General features: G+C 38.5%; 1 protein-coding gene across 3 annotated transcripts in view; it reads left to right on the top strand.

The window, feature by feature from the left end:
* LOC144194770 (transient receptor potential cation channel subfamily M member 7-like) overlaps positions 1-18,735 on the top strand; it is a 31,524-nt gene that overhangs the window by 10,600 nt on the left and 2,189 nt on the right. For 2 of the 3 annotated variants that reach the window (XM_077714059.1, XM_077714058.1), the window contains exons 6-36: positions 26-150; positions 230-401; positions 524-698; positions 1,246-1,369; positions 1,629-1,701; positions 3,074-3,174; positions 3,304-3,438; positions 3,530-3,583; positions 3,721-3,861; positions 3,944-4,078; positions 4,189-4,466; positions 5,252-5,480; positions 5,737-5,892; positions 5,964-6,107; positions 7,399-7,527; positions 7,598-7,849; positions 7,942-8,116; positions 8,363-8,495; positions 9,354-9,532; positions 9,616-9,748; positions 9,878-10,557; positions 11,263-11,345; positions 11,977-12,073; positions 12,166-12,242; positions 12,431-12,468; positions 12,544-12,575; positions 12,746-12,799; positions 12,955-12,999; positions 13,164-13,229; positions 17,821-18,104; positions 18,191-18,273. In XM_077714059.1, the coding sequence (XP_077570185.1) occupies positions 26-150; positions 230-401; positions 524-698; positions 1,246-1,369; positions 1,629-1,701; positions 3,074-3,174; positions 3,304-3,438; positions 3,530-3,583; positions 3,721-3,861; positions 3,944-4,078; positions 4,189-4,466; positions 5,252-5,480; positions 5,737-5,892; positions 5,964-6,107; positions 7,399-7,527; positions 7,598-7,849; positions 7,942-8,116; positions 8,363-8,495; positions 9,354-9,532; positions 9,616-9,748; positions 9,878-10,557; positions 11,263-11,345; positions 11,977-12,073; positions 12,166-12,242; positions 12,431-12,468; positions 12,544-12,575; positions 12,746-12,799; positions 12,955-12,999; positions 13,164-13,229; positions 17,821-18,104; positions 18,191-18,273 (4,582 nt within the window). Of the gene's footprint in view, positions 1-25; positions 151-229; positions 402-523; positions 699-1,245; positions 1,370-1,628; positions 1,702-3,073; positions 3,175-3,303; positions 3,439-3,529; positions 3,584-3,720; positions 3,862-3,943; positions 4,079-4,188; positions 4,467-5,251; positions 5,481-5,736; positions 5,893-5,963; positions 6,108-7,398; positions 7,528-7,597; positions 7,850-7,941; positions 8,117-8,362; positions 8,496-9,353; positions 9,533-9,615; positions 9,749-9,877; positions 10,558-11,262; positions 11,346-11,976; positions 12,074-12,165; positions 12,243-12,430; positions 12,469-12,543; positions 12,576-12,745; positions 12,800-12,954; positions 13,000-13,163; positions 13,230-17,820; positions 18,105-18,190; positions 18,274-18,735 lie in introns of those variants that run through there. The other variant, XM_077714060.1, reaches the window with a different exon arrangement.

Below are 18,735 nucleotides of genomic sequence, written 5' to 3'. Positions count from 1 at the left end.
GTTAATTTTTGTCGTTCTCTTCAAGGTGTAGCAAAGCATGTCGGCGACGCTCTGAAAGAGCACTGTTCCAGATCATCCAAGAAAATTTGCACTATCGGCATCGCATCCTGGGGAGTCATCGAAAACCGGACCGACCTCATTGGCAGAGATGTGAGACGCCGTGTCACAAATAAAAACCAAAAATACTACAACAAAACATCACCTAATTTAATCTCTTTTATCTCCACAGATCATCGCTCCTTACCAAACTCTGCTCAACCCCCTCAGCAAACTCAATGTTCTCAACAGCCTCCACTCACATTTCCTTCTTGTCGACGACGGAACGGTAGGCAAATACGGCGCCGAGGTCCAACTCCGCCGGGATCTGGAGAAGCACATCAACCTCCAGAGAATACATGCACGTAAGTGCCACACCATAACATTTGAGTATGGAAGACTTTGATTAAGATCCCTGGCAATAAAAAGTAAAAATCTGTCATAATGGGCAACATTATACTTTGGTAAAATACTTCTTTCTTGGCAGGCATTGGTCAGGGTGTTCCTGTAGTGGCGCTCATCCTTGAAGGGGGTCCCAATGTAGTTTTGACGGTACTCGATTACCTTCGAGAGACCCCTCCCGTCCCCGTGGTGGTGTGCGAGGGTACGGGCCGAGCCGCTGATATACTAGCCTACGTCCACAAGCAAACTGAGGAAGGCGGGTAAGAGATTCACAACCACAGATATTTAACATGTTGATTGATGTATGTGGGAGCATTTAAAACCACAATTTTGAAGTGCAAACTAGTTAGCTTATCTGCTCACAGAATTGCACACAGAGCGCATTCTTTGCCTTAATTGTCAGCGTGACCACAAATGTGCAGTGTGACCTTCTCTTCCGGGTCAAACCAGGAATTTCATTGTTTTATTTTATTTTTTACCGCACCCAAATTTGGATGGGAATCTTATAACCCCATGCTTGCTTACACAACACATATATTACCGTAATTAACAGACAGACGGGTTATTTATGAATCCCATGAGGTAAATTGAGTTTCTAAGATCTAAAGCAAGGACACCCATTCATTATTTTTGGCTTTTTGATTTATGGATCATAAAAATAAAGAGCTTTATGTGAGCCCAGGGCAATTTTAATCAAATATTATGGATTTTTTTGTTCTGTTTTGTGTATTACACAGTGAATTAAAGTTACTTAGCTCCGTTTGTGCCGTTAAATCATGATATTGAATGTATTTTTTCTTTTCCTAGTGGTCTACCAGACGGTGTGGAGGCGGACATCATTGCCACCATCAAGAAAACCTTCAACTTCAGCCAAAGTGATGCCATCCATCTTTTTCAGACACTGATGGAGTGTATGAAGAAGAAAGAATTGGTACTATGTTGCTATTACTTAAACGCTGGCATGTTTATTTTCTCATGTGCGCCAATACGCCCACTTTATTTTGAGTCATCCTGGATTTTTTTTCGCCCTTATTATTCCACAGTTTTCAGTCAACAGGATATATGGTTGAATTTTTTTCTCTTAAATAGCAAGAATATTTTGGGTGTAACTGTAACAAAATCTTGCCACAATGTATTATTGGAGAACTCGTAAAAGTCTGTTTGACTCGACTGCATTTGTTCCAAAACAGATCACCGTGTTTCACATTAGCTCAGAGGAAAGCCAGGATATCGACGTTGCTATTCTCAAAGCCCTACTCCAAGGTAGGAGCTCTTCCCATTCTCTGCCTTTACAGGATTTTACCAGTTTTTTTCGTTTTTTTTTTTCTACTGCAGCGGGGAAGAGTATAAAATTTCCTAGCTCTGCAGTGTTTTTGTTCTGTCATTGATATGCTTTCATCGCACTTTGGTCCTGTTTTTCTTTGAGATCACCTTCCCTGCATTCACAGACCCGCCTTTGAAATTCACTCTAAAAACTCAGATTAAAGTCAATTGAGAGACCCAAAACTTGTCAAAATGAGTCCAACTCCATTAAATTTGTTATTGAAAGAGGTTCTTTTTACTCCTTACCCAAAAAGTCTGCTTATTTGCCTTTACCAAATATCTCAGCAAAAGCCAAGTAAGCCTGTGGGTGACTGCAGATGATCGATTATATTGACTGAAAAGTCCCCATGGACAAATATTTGTCTGACCAAGGTGTGCTCTTGCTGGTGAAACAGTAACTTATCATCCAAAGGACACCAAGTTTTTCAACGTTTGGAGGCCATAATGTGTCTGCAAGGAAGTCAGAATTCTAACACATTTTTAAATGAGAAAACCAATGATGATTGGTTTTTATTCAAGATAACTCAAGAACGCATAAAGGGATTATTGTCAAAAATGCTGAGGGTGGTTGTAGTATGAAATGGAAATGTTTGGGGGTCATGGGGGCAAAGGTCAAAAGGATTTTTTGCCTATTGGAGGATGGGATTGTACTTTGAAATCGTAGAGATGATTAAATTTAGAGGTAATGAGGTTAAAGGTCACAGTGCCCAATTGAATTTAGCTGCCTAGGAAGAGGTCTGCTCTCTTGGGGGGTCCCCCTCTAAAACAACGTTAATTTATAATTCACTGAGTGGCCTAAAAATGGGATTATAGTGACGGCCTGTTTTCCACTTTTGGTATTTATGGCGCACAAGCAGACATGATGTGTGGAGTGGGAAATTTGTGGGTTGTTAAATCATCGCTGTTGCTCAAACTAGACAATTTTTGCACTTGTGGGAATATTGCTGTCAGGAAAATCATTTTGAGTCAGACCATAGTTGTGCACAGCATCCATTTAAAGGTCAGGAAACCAGATGAAACAATTGAAACATCAGAAAAGAAATCCATTCATCAATCAGGGCTAGTTTGGAGCACTTATTCTTAATCTGCCCCCCACAGAAATTGATTTTAACAAGACATTTATACACAATTTGAGGCTTCTAACTCGTGGGAACAGTTTAAGGAACTTTTTTATGCTTCCTGTGTATGAAGCTAGGACTTTAGAGATTGTACTTAAGTGATGTGTGAGAGCTTTTTAGCAGTACTATGACAAAAGTGTATGACAAATAATACGTAATGTGTCTATTCATGAAAGGTTACTATTCTATTTCAGGCACAAATGCTTCTGCCTTTGATCAGCTGGTCCTCACCCTCGCCTGGGACCGTGTGGATATTGCCAAGAATCATATTTTTGTCTATGGACAGCAGCTCTTGGTACGTGTGTGTGATTTAATGGCAAAAATTTGGACTGGCCCAACATGACCCTGAAATCTCCTTGTTCTAACCTTGATCAGTTTTTATGAGTGATCATGATACTTATTATATTTTTTTTTGTGTGCGCAGGTAAGCTCCTTAGAGCAAGCCATGCTCGATGCACTGGTGATGGATCGAGTGGACTTTGTCAAGCTGCTGATTGAAAACGGTGTTAGCATGCACCGCTTCCTGACCATCAGTCGGCTGGAGGAGCTTTACAATACTGTAAGTTTATAAAAAAGACACAAGCAAAGAAGTAGCAAGTTTGCAAATGATCGTCCAACACTTTTTTTCCCCCTTTCCTTTTCGTTTTAAGAAACAACCGCCCTACAATCCGACCCTCCTCCATTTGGTTAGAGATGTCAAACAGGTTGGTAAAAATCATTTCTTAGTTAAAGTCAATTTGATTTGAACACTAAGTCATTGGTTGCCATTGATGGCTCCAGACATGACTTTGTTATATATTGCTTTTACTTATAAAAGGTTGTGATTGTCTTTTTTTCACAGAGCCATCTGCCTCCAAACTACAAGATCACCTTAATTGATGTTGGTCTCATCATTGAGTACCTTATGGGCGGGACTTACAGGTGTAACTACACCAGGAAACGCTTTCGAATCATATACAATAATATGCATGGGCACAATAGGGTGAGTAGCTCCTCTGATGTTTCGCACTTGCCATTTTTGACTTGTTTTCCTGAAATCCAATTAAAAATGTCCTTTTCTGCAGAGGTCTGTGCGCCACCCCATGGGCTCCAGCTCCCATTTGAGAAAAAGTCCTGAAGCGTTCAGTATGCAGGCTGATAAGAAGGAGAAAACCAGGCACAACCATTTTATCAAGACGGCACAACCTTACAAGCCCACGGTAAAACGAATCTTTTGATTTCAATTGAAACCTAATGTTCTTAAAATCATTTCAAAATACCCGTGTGAGAAAAATACTGGAAAGTGACACCTACACTGACCTTTCTCTAGCTGCAGTCCACCAAAGAGCAGAACAAAAAGCGCAATAGGGAGGAGATCGTTGACATCGACGACCCGGAGACGCGGCGTTTCGCATATCCCTTCAATGAGTTGCTGGTGTGGGCCGTGCTGATGAAGCGGCAGAAAATGTCACTCTTCTTCTGGCAACATGGCGAGGAGAACATGGCCAAGGCTCTGGTGGCCTGCAAGCTCTGCCGCTCCATGTGCTACGAGGCCAAGAAAAGCGATGTGGTGGATGACACCTCGGAGGAGCTCAAGGAGTACTCAAAGTAGGTTTCGTATTCTGTATTCTGTACTTTTACTTGGATGCCCGCGAGGGATCATTCCCAGTCGAAATGGCATTTAGTGCCTTCATGTGCCCTTATGTTAACATTCTTTTCAATTGAAGGGGAGAAAAACCTTGAAGCCCTATTTTTTTCTGACATGTCATTCCTTTAAAAAAATGGAATCATTTATTCATTCATATTTCTATGGTAATTTATTCAAATTCATCAAAGGTGTCAGACTCGGGTTGGTTCGCGGGCTGCTTTATGTCAACTTGATTTCACGTGGACCATTTTAGATAAAATATTTAGATTTTTTGTAATAAATGGATTAAAAGAACTGGATTAAAATCCCTGAATATTCAGTTTTTATAGATCTAAAACAATGTTTGTTTTAGCTTTTTTGTAAATATTTTTAGATTTTACAAAATAATTTTTGAACTAAAAAAACTGAAACAAATGGATTCAAAAACAAAATACACTTATTGATTTAAAAGGGGAAAAGTCGTAAATCTATACTTTTTAATTTGATCCTAAAACAGAAAGTCAGCACTCATGATTTACTTTCCCGGGCCGCACAAAATGATGCGGCGGGACAAATCTGGCCCCCGGGCCGCCACTTTGACACATGATACACATTATTCATTCACGCTAGATCCTAGCAAATTTATTCCATAGCAGAAATTGTGACTTTCCCAATAAAGTGTTTTGCATAGGCTTATGTTTATGAATGAAGGAGCAACACAAAAAGTCCAAATTCCTTCCTAACAATGATTTTGGGTGTTTTCCAGTGAATTCGGCACAATGGCAGTGGACCTGTTGGAGCAGTCGTTCAGGCAAGATGAAACCATGGCCATGAAACTGCTCACCTACGAGCTGAAAAACTGGAGCAACTCGACTTGCTTGAAGTTGGCCGTCTCCTCACATCTGCGTCCTTTTGTGGCGCACACCTGCACCCAGCTACTCCTATCCGACATGTGGATGGGGCGACTAAATATGCGCAAGAACTCCTGGTACAAGGTTCATAGGCCATTTAAGATTTTTATCGGGTACAGAATGACAAGTCCTTTATTCAAACCGGCAAACCACCTGAAATCATAGTCATAATAATGACAAGCACAAAAAAATGTTGCCCTTTAAAAAAAATTAAAAAATGGCACTGGGGGGGACCCCTGTTATTTTTGTTATGCATCCTATTAAAAAGTGTTTATGACATTTTCAGCTACCCTAGTGGGATAAAATATGATAGCACACCTGTCGCTGTATTTGTCTCCAGGTAATTCTGAGCATCCTAGTGCCTCCTGCCATCCTTTTATTGGAGTACAAGTCGAAAGCTGAGATGGCGCACATCCCGCAGAGCCAGGACGACCACCAGATGACCATGGAGGACAGCGAGAACAACTTTCAGAACATTGTGGATGACATCCAAATGGTTGGTATCGGTCTTTTGTTTTTTTGCATTGTTTCTCCCCACCTTTTTAATTGATTCTGGGTCCTTAACAGGATGTATTCAAGGAAGCCCGATCCGGTGACCTTGTGGAAACAAAGAGTGACATGGAGACGCACGTCCGAGCCCGTAGGCTGCCATTAACCAGGAAAATCTACGCTTTCTACCATGCTCCCATTGTCAAGTTCTGGTCAAACACGGTGTGTGCAACACATTTAATGATAAGTCCCATTGTGATTTGGGGAATGTTTAAAAGCTTGCAATTTTTGGGGAGGTTAATTTTCAAAAGAATTTTATAGTACAGAAAACTTCATACAGCTCTTACCTAGTCTCACATTTCCCAAGTATAGTACAGTCGTAGCAGTAAGACAATCATAAAAAATGGACAAAGGGACAAAGTGCATAAGTCTTATCAGACACCTTTCATGCACAACACAACACTTGATGCTTAATGACTCTCATAGAAATCAATTTTCCTACATTGGCTCCCTTTGAGAACCTAAGGGAAGATATAAATATCACAGAAAACTTAATAGATAATCACATTTGAATTCAGCAAATAGAAATATAAACACAACTATGTCACTTAATTACCAGCCATGTTTGTCTGAGAGAGAAAAAATCCCAAAGCTCTAGATTTAGTCATTTCTGTTGCAAAATAACTGTGGTAAAAAATGCTTGACTTCCTCAACATTGGTCGAGCTGTCCACTGATCACATTCACACTCATGCGTGATATAATCTCACCTCCTCCTCTGCGTGGCAATGTTCTCTTTATGTAGAAAAGCCCGAGGCAGGTTCTCTGGTATGTCGCTAGGTTCTATTTATGAGCACAATAACAAGTAGATAGCATCGGGGAAAGTGCTCATTAGAATATCTCAGATGCCTATTTGTATTCTGACCTCTATGTGTAAATGGTGGTACAATCCCTAAACCTAACTGTCAGGTGAATGCTTGTTTTCCCAGCACGTAAGTACGACAGCATTGTGGTTCATGTGTTATTTAAAGGTCTGACCAGTTCGTGGTGTATCAAGTATATCAGTGCAAAGCTAATAGAGTCGACATGCTAATTCACGGTTTCTCACGGGCTCAGTTTTTGATCCTTTGGTTCTGAGATTTGTCAAACTTGCCAATTACCTATTATAATTTTCCAATATCTAAGTCCAGTAAAGTAACATTGGATTAGAACATTTAAAAAAAAATAGGATGAACACAGTAATCAAAAAAAAAATCAAACTACCGCGGGTAATACATTTTTGTAGTTTATTATGGGACTCTGATTCAAGACCAAACAGCTTTGATTTACTCCCATTTTGGTATTTCTCTTCATTAAATGTCTGCTAAATTTATCTCGGATCTCAAATACAATGTAAAGAAATTCTGCCATCTATTGGTGTCTGTTTCTCATGAGTTATGTGCACACATTTAAAATTATTGCTGGCTTATGAGTTGCCCTGTGGGTGATTAATCTTTTTATTTCTTTGTCTTACAGCTGTTCTATTTGGGTTTTTTGATGCTTTACTCCTTTGTGGTACTCGTAAAAATGCCTGAATGGCCTTCTCCGCAAGAGTGGGTCGTCATCCTCTACATCTTTACCTCAGCCATTGAAAAGATTCGAGAGGTAAAAGCATCCGACTATAGCAAAAAGTTCTGTTCACAACAAATGTTTACCTTTGGATTTTTTTTTGCAGATGTTTATGTCGGAGGCCGGCAAAATAAGTCAAAAGATAAAAGTGTGGTTCGACGACTACTTCAACGTCTCCGACTTCTTGGCCATTGTGTCTTTCTTCATCGGATTTGGTTTAAGACTCGGTGGTGGGAAAGCCTTCGTCCCGGGCAGAACAGTTTACTGTCTCAACATAATCTTCTGGTATGTGAGACTTCTGGATATCCTAGCGGTCAACCAGCAAGCCGGACCCTACGTCATGATGATCGCCAAAATGGTGCGTTCCAATCCAATCCATTTTTGGAGACGCTACCCATCGTATAATCCCTGTAAGCGTGTTTCATTTGTTATCGACGTCGTCTCTTTCAGGTGGCCAACATGTTTTACATTGTGGTGATCATGGCCATCGTCCTGCTTAGCTACGGCGTCCCTCGCAAGGCCATTTTGTACCCGGATGAAGACCCTACCTGGACACTGGCCAAAGATGTGGTGTTCCAGCCATACTGGATGATGTATGGAGAAGTTTATGCATATGAAATCGACGGTAAGGACGCTGAGGATGGAAAGGGAGATCATGATGGTAATGACGAGAAAAGGACCGGCATTAGGTTTTTCAGGTCAGATATCAATTATTGACAGTTAGACGAGGCAGAGACGATATTCCTTTGCAGTAAAACTTGACAAAAAAGCGATACTACATTCAAGACAGACGTCGCCGTTACATGTAGTGAAACACAATGTCTGCAACAGTGTATGTGTACATTTTCTAATACATGTTTCGTCTTCACAGTGTGTGCCAACAATAGTGAGTCGTCAGTAAAAGGCCTTTGCACAGCAGGAGTGTGGCTGACTCCTCTCCTTCAAGCCGTCTACCTCTTTGTACAGTACATACTTATGGTTAACCTCCTCATTGCCTTCTTCAAGTAAGTGCACTTATATTATTCTTATCGAATAACACACCCACGTACACACACTATGCCCACTCGGGTTCAAATCTTGCTGAGAAGTGTAAATGTTATATATAAATATTGCATTGCAATCAAAGTAGGTACTGCCCATGCATTAAAATGCAGTTCTTCATTTTAATTGTACACAGAATTTGTAAATATATTGAAGATATGTATATAATGTATTATTATATGACTTACCGTATTTACTCGCATATAAGCCGCACCCTTAAAATCGTTGAGTTTTACAAATTTCTCGCGTATAAGCCGTCCCCTGAGTCACAATTTTCACTTCCATCTATGTATAATCTGAAAAAAAATCATCGCACGTGGTATTTCTAAAATACTGTATGAATCAAAACCACATTTTTAGGGTCAATATCATAAGGAATCAATTCATCCCGTAATGGTTGTTTTTTTACTGCAAAACAGAAAATAACCAGCAAATAGTCAATGTTTCTTTGCCAACATCTTTTGGTAAAGAAGTCTTGCGCACATTTAAGCCATACCCTTGATTTAGTCATCTTTTTTTTTTATTTTTTAAATGCGGCTTATATGCGAGAAATACGGTAATGTGATTGAAACCACACGGAAAATATACAAGGTCATAGTACTCAAATTTATTGAGATATTCCTTATGTTCTTAGAAACACATTTGCACAGGCATACCTTCTCCTGTAAAATTCAGTTATGTAACTAATTTTGTGTTAGAAAGTGATATAATAAGATGGGCTTATGACTTGACCAATTTAAATGAAAAAAAAAACATCATTTACATGTGACCTAAACCCGTGTGTGGATTAACTCTAAGAACATGACCAATTGTCTTTGCAGCAATGTGTATATGCAGGTTAAGTCCATCTCCAATCTGGTGTGGAAGTACCAACGCTACCACTTTATCATGGCCTACCACGAGAAACCAGTTCTTCCGCCCCCCTTTATCATCCTATGCCATATTTACTCGCTCTTTTGTATGTGCCGGAAGAGGAAGAAGGAGCACACCTATGGTCCAAGTAAGTATGTTGGCCACATCGTCCTCTGGATAAGCGGTCGTGCCCTGAAAGGACGAGAAGAAATGCCCTTTTTATGGTTTCAGAGCTGTTCCTCACGGGCGAAGACCAGAAAAAGCTTCACGACTTTGAGGAGCAGTGCGTGGAGACTTACTTCCACGAAAAGGAAGACCAGATTCACACGGGAAGTGAAGAGCGCATACGGCTCACCTCCGAAAGGTACCGTGGAAAATGATCTGCTTATTATGATACACAATAGATTTGATAAATCTACGGTTTAAGAGCCGTCCTTCTTCACGAAAGTAGTATTGACGGAAAAAATAAGGAGTTAATTGTGTTCTTTTTCAGAGTTGAGACCATGTGCATGCAGCTGAAGGAGGTGGGCAACAAGGTCACCTTCATCAAGCGCTCTTTACACACACTGGACTCCCAGATTGGTCACCTGCAGGACTTGTCTGCCCTCACCGTGGACACCCTGAAGACCCTGACGGCCCAAAGGGCGTCGGAGGCCAGCAAGGTCCACAATCAGATCACCCGGGAACTCAGCCTCTCCAAGAACGTGGTCCCTAGCATTGTTGCCGTGGCGACGGACACCGGCCCGCAGTCCAAACCTGCCCTTTTGGGGAAACGCAACGTGGGGCCCTACTTTGGCTCGGCCAATATCGCCGACTCCCTTTTTGGGTTCGGCACCGACGGTGGCCGTAGATTTGGGGCGATTCCCATGACGGGGCCGGGGCAGGTTTCCGCCGAGGCCGCCGGCGCCGTTGTCCGAAGTGCAATGGCCCTTCCCCCGCCGGAGCTCCATTTCCGGGGCCACTCCCTCACCCGCGGCAGACTGAGCCGTCCACGCGAGCCGGAGTATTCCGACTCTCCATCCAGCCTTCCCAACGTGCCGTCGCGGGTGGCGCACTTTCACATCAGCAGTACGCCCTCCCAACCCGGCGGCTCCAGCCACCCGGAGCTCGCCCTGGCCGGCCTTTCCCAGAAGACGGCGGAAAGTCCCGCCGTCGAGTTTGGCGCCTTCGTCGGTAAGTACGAGGAAGGCTCGGGGAGCCACCACCACCACCACCAGAACGCCGCGTGTGCTTATCCTACCGTGGTAGCTATCGCTAAGACTTCGGGCTCTGCTCGGCTCGCCGGCCCTCCCGCTTGCTCCGCGGAAGGTTTAGCAGAGGGGGGAGGGTCTCTGGGGTACGTAAACCAGGCTTTCTGCGACGACGAGGGCCACGCCGTCCCCCCGACTCAACGGCAAACGCACGCTCGGGCGTCCGAGGCCTCGGCGGTGATCCCCCAAGGAAGAAGCGGCGATTCCGAAAGGACGGGCGCCGAAGTTTCCAGAGGTTTGAGTTGAGAGCCGCATCTGCGGGTACTGTCAACTTCAAGATCGGGGGAAAATGCAGCTTTTTTTCTTTCTCCTCTCTCCTCCTTTTCTTGCTCTTCTCTCGCTCTTTTCTCGCTGGTTCTGGTGTGGTCCAAATGTTTTTAGACGTATCGCGATCACATGCACGAGTGTTCGGATTTTTTTCGACCGGTGGAGGCGGATTCAGAGTTCTCGGTGATGGGATTTGATTTGTCGACCGATGGCGGTGTCTTAATGTTGTTATGTCAAAGCAATGCATGAGGGATGGATGTTTTCTGTTGAAAAAAATGTCATGTTTGATTGAAAAGTGGGTTTGGTGACGATTTTAACGACTTTGACTTTCAAGTGTCTCACAATGTTGTGTCGCTTTCAGGACATAAAGAGAGTTTAGACGTGCAGCACTCCACACCCAAAGATTCTTGCAGTCCACAACGCAGCCCCAACCTACCTCGGCAGGTGAGTCTGCACTATAGTTAACTGATGAATGTTTTTCTTGTGCCACACCCGTGTTATTTCTGCACTTACTTATTATTTTTTTGAACTATGCATGATATTTGCGTTAATGACATCCTATTTCTCATTGACTTGAAAAAACCTGTTGTACATCTTATGAGATTAAAGTACAAATTGTCCCTCCTGAGATTGAAGTACAAACTGTCCCTCTGAAATTGAAGTACCACTTGTCTCTTCTGAAATTGAAGTACAAATTGTCCCTGTGAAATTGAAGTACAAACTGTCCCTCTGAAATTGAAGTACCACTTGTCTCTTCTGAAATTGAAGTACCACTTGTCTCTTCTGAAATTGAAGTACAAATTGTCCCTTTTGAAATTGAAGTACAAATTGTCCCATCTGAAATTAAAGTACAAAGTACAAACTGTCCCTCTGAAATTATAGTACAAAGTGTCCCTTTTGAAATTCAAGTACAAATTGTCCCTCACAAGTGTCACAATATAAAATCAACACCATATTTAGATCAAGTTATCATTGAAATGTTTCACATACAATTCTTTCTGGAATTAAAAAAAAGGAAGTGTCACCCAAGCAATGTGACTAAAACTTAATGGAATTGCTGTTTTCTATGTTCCAGGTTCATCTTGAAGGTCAGGGTCACATTAGAGCCGTTAATTCCTATGCGGGTTTCACAGAGTTTGACAAAAGCCCTGATTTTCTTCATCCTGATTCAAGTAGGCTTCCATCAATAAGTCACTAAATACTTTTTTTTTCTTTAAACCCAAGTTAAATGTATAAAAAAATAAATGTGTGTCTCTATGTTTAGCTCTAAGAAAGAGGGATCGGAGCAGAGTGTCAGCTGAGGACATCCTCATCCATGAAGATCCACAGGCTTCCGTCCCGGTAGGAAAAACAATAATAATAATAATAATCACTTGTGCTATAATTTAGAAAAATAATCTGATGAAAAACAGTAAAATGCCTAAAGTGGTAAAATGAGCATTCCTTCTTAATCCACATTGCTATTCATTAACTTGAGTATCATGTCAGTTAGGATGTTTGTCTACTGAAATTTGTCCTTTCAATCTCAGGAAAGAGTGCAAGTCAAATCAGCCCAAGCCAGCAGCCTGTAAGTATCGCCATTCCTACTTTAAAAGATAAAGGCATTGCAATGAATCCCCTTTTCTCGTGGTCTCTTTTGCAGCCCACCTCCCTCTGGAGAAGACACGTTAGCCGGTGAGTGAGATGTACTATTTTCTAAAATGAATCAATTGTGTATACAAATATGAACTCCATTCGCTCTTGACAGTATTATTTAACATGCAAGCCATTTTTACTGCTTTATTCTACACAAAATGACTTATTATCAGGTAAAAGTTGATTTATTTTTGTTTTTTTTTTGTTAGCTCCCGTCTCTTTTTGCACACCTCGCCAATCCCACCTCGGACCCCGAAAGGATTGTGAGTCACGTTCCATGCTTTTATTTAACTTTGTTTGGTCAAAATACCACTCTCAAATATGTATGTGCTCTCTTACTATTAATTATTAATCTATCTGTACATTCTGTACATATGAAATGATGATTGATGTTTTTGTTTTTGTTCATTTTCTTCAGCCATTGGATCACCTTTCAAGCCTATGGAAAATTACCAGTATTCAGGTAGGCTTCTATATTTACATTTTGCGGTCATGTTTTTTTTTGGGGTTGAAGCTATAGAAGATATTTCTTTCTTATCTTGAACACAAATATACAGACAGACACACTTAAATTTGAAAACAGTCAATGTGATTGACAGTTAATATGCATGCTTTTATCCTTTTTAGCTGTTGAGCGTAATAACCTGATGCGACTGTCACAGAGCATTCCTTTCACACCGGTCCCCCCTAGAGGTGAGTGCATGTACGCAAACACGGCAGGCCCTCTGCCCACCCACACTGAAAGAGGTAGTGTTCATGCGGTTTAAGCACCATGACAATCAGACCATGACACATTTCCAAACAAAAGGTTTCACATGTCAAACGAGCCGCAATTTTTTTCCGTCTGCTAGCATGCTGTTTTCTCATTGATAAACTATCATTCTGTTATGTACTAGCTAAAGAAGCACTAAAAAGCGAGACACGTTTGTCAATTCTGGTTGTGATGTCACAACCAGAATACCTAGGGGAGGGGGGAAAGTGGGCGTTCCCTGACGTTTTGGGTGGAATGCTTAAAAAAATGGTTTAACGATGCCAGATATGAGAGTTAGGTAAGAAGCAATTTTCATTTTTTGACACGGTCATAGTACCGCTTAAATTGTAAGGCTTTTTAAAAAAAAAAAAAAAAAAACGACCATGTGTAATAAGGCTTTTTAAAATTTAATAATGACAATGTATAGTGAGGCTTGTTATTGAAAAAAATGGCCATGTATAGTAAGGCTTTTTTTCTTCAAAAAAAACGACAGTATAGTAAGGCTTTTTTTCATCTAAAAAAGACCATGTATAGTAAGGCTTTTTTTCTTCAAAAAAAAAAAAACAGTATAGTAAGGCTTTTTTTTCATCTAAAAAAGACCATGTATAGTAAGGCTTTTTTTCCATAAAAATGACCATGTATAGTAAGGCTTTTTTTCTTCAAAAAAACGACATAGTATAGTAAGGCTTTTTTTCTTCAAAAAAACCACATAGTATAGTAAGGCTTTTTTTCTTCAAAAAAAAAACAACATAGTATAGTAAGGCTTTTTTTCCATAAAAATGACCATTGTATAGTAAGGCTCTTTTTCTTCAAAAAAAACGACACAGTATAGTAAGGCTTTTTTTCTTCAAAAAAAACAACATAGTATAGTAAGGCTTTTTTTCTTCAAAAAAAAAAACAACATAGTATAGTAAGGCTTTTTTTCATCTAAAAAAAGACCATGTATAGTAAGGCTTTTTTTCTTTAAAAAAAAAACGACATAGTATAGTAAGGCTTTTTTTCATCTAAAAATGACCATGTATAGTGAGGCTTTTTTCCATAAAAATGACCATGTGTAGTAAGGCTTTTTTTCTTCAAAAAAAACGACATGGTATAGTAAGGCTTTTTTTCTTCAAAAAATCAACATAGTATAGTAAGGCTTTTTTCCCCATCTAAAAAAGACCATGGCTTTTTTTTTCCATAAAAATGACCATGTATACTATACATGGTCATTTTTATGGAAAAAAAAGCCTTACTATACTAAGTCGTTTTTTTTGAAGAAAAAAAGCCTTACTATACATTGTATAGTAAGGCTTTTTTTCTTCAAAAAAAACGACATAGTATAGTAAGGCTTTTTTTTTCCATAAAAATGACCATGTATAAAAAAGCCTTACTATACTATGTCGTTTTTTTGAAGAAAAAAAGCCTTACTATACATTGTATATAGTAAGGCTTTTTTTCTTCAAAAAAAACGACATATTATAGTAAGGCTTTTTTTCATCTAAAAAACGACATAGTATAGTAAGGCTTTTTTTCCATAAAAATGACCATGTATAGTCAGGCTTTTTTCCATAAAAATGACCATGTAGTACTATACCATGTACTATACATTGTATAGTAAGGCTTTTTTTCTTCAAAAAAAACGACATAGTATAGTAAGGCTTTTTTTTCCATGAAAATGACCATGTATAAAAAAGCCTTACTATACTATGTCGTTTTTTTTGAAGAAAAAAAGCCTTACTATACATTCTATAGTAAGGCTTTTTTTCTTCAAAAAAAAACGACATAGTATAGTAAGGCTTTTTTTCATCTAAAAAACGACATAGTATAGTAAGGCTTTTTTTCCATAAAAATGACCATGTATAGTCAGGCTTTTTTCCATAAAAATGACCATGTATAGTAAGGCTTTTTTTCTTAAAAAAAAAACGACATAGTATAGTAAGGCTTTTTTTCTTCAAAAAAACGACATAGTATAGTAAGGCTATTTTTCTTCAAAAAAACGACATAGTATAGTAAGGCTTTTTTTCTTAAAAAAACGACATAGTATATAGTAAGGCTTTTTTTCATCTAAAAAAGACCATGTATAGTAAGGCTTTTTTTCCATAAAAATGACCATGTATAGTAAGGCTTTTTTCATCGAAAAATGACCATGTATAGTAAGGCTTTTTTTCCATAAAAATGACCATGTGTAGTAAGGCTTTTTTTCTTCAAAAAAAACGACATAGTATAGTAAGGCTTTTTTTCTTCAAAAAATCAACATAGTATAGTAAGGCTTTTTTTTCCATCTAAAAAAGACCATGGCTTTTTTTTCCATAAAAATGACCATGTATACTATACATGGTTATTTTTATGGAAAAAAATGCCTTACTATACTATGTCGTTTTTTTTGAAGAAAAAAAGCCTTACTATACATTGTATAGTAAGGCTTTTTTTCTTCAAAAAAAACGACATAGTATAGTAAGGCTTTTTTTCATCTAAAAAACGACATAGTATAGTAAGGCTTTTTTTCTTCAAAAAAACGACATAGTATAGTAAGGCTATTTTTCTTCAAAAAAACGACATAGTATAGTAAGGCTTTTTTTCTTAAAAAAACGACATAGTATATAGTTAGGCTTTTTTTCATCTAAAAAAAGACCATGTATAGTAAGGCTTTTTTTCCATAAAAATGACCATGTATAGTAAGGCTTTTTTTCTTCAAAAAAAAAAACGACATAGTATAGTAAGGCTCTTTTCATCTAAAAAACGACATAGTATAGTAAGGCATTTTTTCCATAAAAAAAGACCATGTATAGTAAGGCTTTTTTCCATATAAAAGACCTAAGGCTTTTTTCCATAAAAATGACCATGTATAGTAAGGCTTTTTTCATCTAAAAATGACCATGTATAGTCAGGCTTTTTTTCCATAAAAATGACCGTGTGTAGTAAGGCTTTTTTTCTTAAAAAAAAAAACGACATAGTATAGTAAGGCTTTTTTTCTTCAAAAAATCAACATAGTATAGTAAGGCTTTTTTTCCATCTAAAAAAGACCATGGCTTTTTTTCCCATAAAAATGACCATGTATACTATACATGGTCATTTTTATGGAAAAAAAGCCTTACTATACTATGTCGTTTTTTTCTTCGACGACATAGTATAGTAAGGCTTTTTTTCATCTAAAAAACGACATAGTATAGTAAGGCTTTTTTTCCATAAAAATGACCATGTATAGTCAGGCTTTTTTTCTTCAAAAAAACGACATAGTATAGTAAGGCTTTTTTTTCTTCAAAAAAAAAAACAACATAGTATAGTAAGGCTTTTTTTCATCTAAAAAAAGACCATGTATAGTAAGGCTTATTTTCTTCAAAAAAACGACATAGTATAGTAAGGCTTTTTTTCATCTAAAAAAACGACATAGTATAGTAAGGCTTTTTTTCCATAAAAATGACCATGTATAGTAAGGCTTTTTTCTTAAAAAAAAACGACATAGTATAGTAAGGCTTTTTTTCTTAAAAAAAACGACATAGTATAGTAAGGCTTTTTTTCATCTAGAAAAAGACCATGTATAGTAAGGCTTTTTTTCTTAAAAAAAAAACGACATAGTATAGTAAGGCTTTTTTTCATCTAAAAAAGACCATGTATAGTAAGGCTTTTTTCCATAAAAAAGACCATGTATAGTAAGGCTTTTTTCCATAAAAATGACCATGTATAGTCAGGCTTTTTTCCATAAAAATGACCATGTATAATAAGGCTTTTTTTCTTTAAAAAAAAAACGACATAGTATAGTAAGGCTTTTTTTCATCTAAAAACGACATAGTATAGTAAGGCTTTTTTTCATCTAAAAAAGACCATGTATAGTCAGGATTTTTTTCTTCAAAAAAACGACATAGTATAGTAAGGCATTTTTTCTTCCAAAAAATCGACATAGTATATTAAGGCTTTTTTTCCATCTAAAAAACGACATAGTATAGTAAGGCTTTTTTTCATAAAAAAGACCATGTTTTCTTCAAAAAAAACGACATAGTATAGTAAGGCTTTTTTCCATAAAAAAGACCATGTTTTCTTCAAAAAAAACGACATAGTATAGTAAGGCTTTTTTTCATCTAAAAAACGACATAGTATAGTAAGGCTTTTTTTCCATAAAAATGACCATGTATAATCAGGCTTTTTTCCATAAAAATGACCATGTATTGTAAGGCTTTTTTTCTTCAAAAAAACGACATAGTATAGTAAGACTTTTTTTCTTAAAAAAAAAACGACATAGTATAGTAAGGCTTTTTTTCATCTAGAAAAAGACCATGTATAGTGAGGCTTTTTTTCTTCAAAAAAAAACGACATAGTATAGTAAGGCTTTTTTTCATCTAAAAAACGACATAGTATAGTAAGGCTTTTTTTCCATAAAAATGACCAAGTGTAGTAAGGCTTTTTTTCTTCAAAAAAAAACGACATAGTGTAGTAAGGCTTTTTTTCTTCAAAAAAAAACGACATAGTATAGTAAGGCTTTTTTTCATCTAAAAAGCCCGACGGAAAACAGCACGATTCCGCCAGTTTGTCAACATGCGTCTACCGTTTTGCCAGGGGAGCCAGTGACAGTGTACCGCCTGGAGGAGAGCTCGCCCAACACCATCGACAACAGCATGTCTTCCTGGGCCCAGCGCGGCCTGTGCGCCAAAATCGAGTTTCTCAGCAAAGAGGAGATGGGCGGGGGTCTCCGACGGGCCCTCAAGGTCCTCTGCACCTGGTCCGAATACGACATTCTCAAGCCGGGGCACCACTACATCGTCAAGTCCTTTTTGCCCGAGGTGGTGGAGACCTGGCAGAGCATCTACAAGGATGACACTGTGTTGCACCTTTGTCTCAGGGTAACTAAATCCATCATAAATGTGCACTCTTTGTTCAGGACTTGAGATTTTAACTGTTTTGGGGTTATTTTTTTTATCTTTTTCAGGAAATTCAACAGCAGCGAGCAGCACAGAAGCTGACGGTGGCCTTTAACCAGATCCGACCCAAACCTATTCCTTACTCACCAAGGTAGTATATCATTTCATATCATAAGTCGTTGTTGTCGTACATGTCAGGATTCAACATGTCATTATGACTTGGCAAAAAATGAGTAACTAAACTAGATGAACAGGCTTCAGTGTTTATTCGGCAACCGCCCTTTTTATCCGTTCGCCTCTCGACTTTATTCCGCCGCCGTCTTTTTCTCGATAGTTTATCGAATTGGCAAGTAAATACTCTTTTTTTTTTCATAAACGGGATTCTGTTACGATATAAATTGTGAGTGAAAACTAGATGCCAGAATGTGGAAGTGTCAAGTTTCAATATTACTGGACTAATGACTAATAAACGGCAAAAAAAAAAATCACCAAAACCAAGGAAAACTGCCACAAAATGCATGAAACATAAAGAAAATCCTAAAACCCAACATTGAAATATTTTGTTTCAGTCATTTTTTAATATTGGTTATTGGCCCTTCTGTCCCAGGCAACA

This window comes from Stigmatopora nigra, chromosome 3 (assembly GCF_051989575.1).
Source record: "Stigmatopora nigra isolate UIUO_SnigA chromosome 3, RoL_Snig_1.1, whole genome shotgun sequence".
Lineage (NCBI taxonomy): Eukaryota > Metazoa > Chordata > Actinopteri > Syngnathiformes > Syngnathidae > Stigmatopora > Stigmatopora nigra.
The sequence above is the reverse complement of the archived record's forward strand: the minus strand, read 5'-3'. Positions and strand labels throughout refer to the sequence as shown.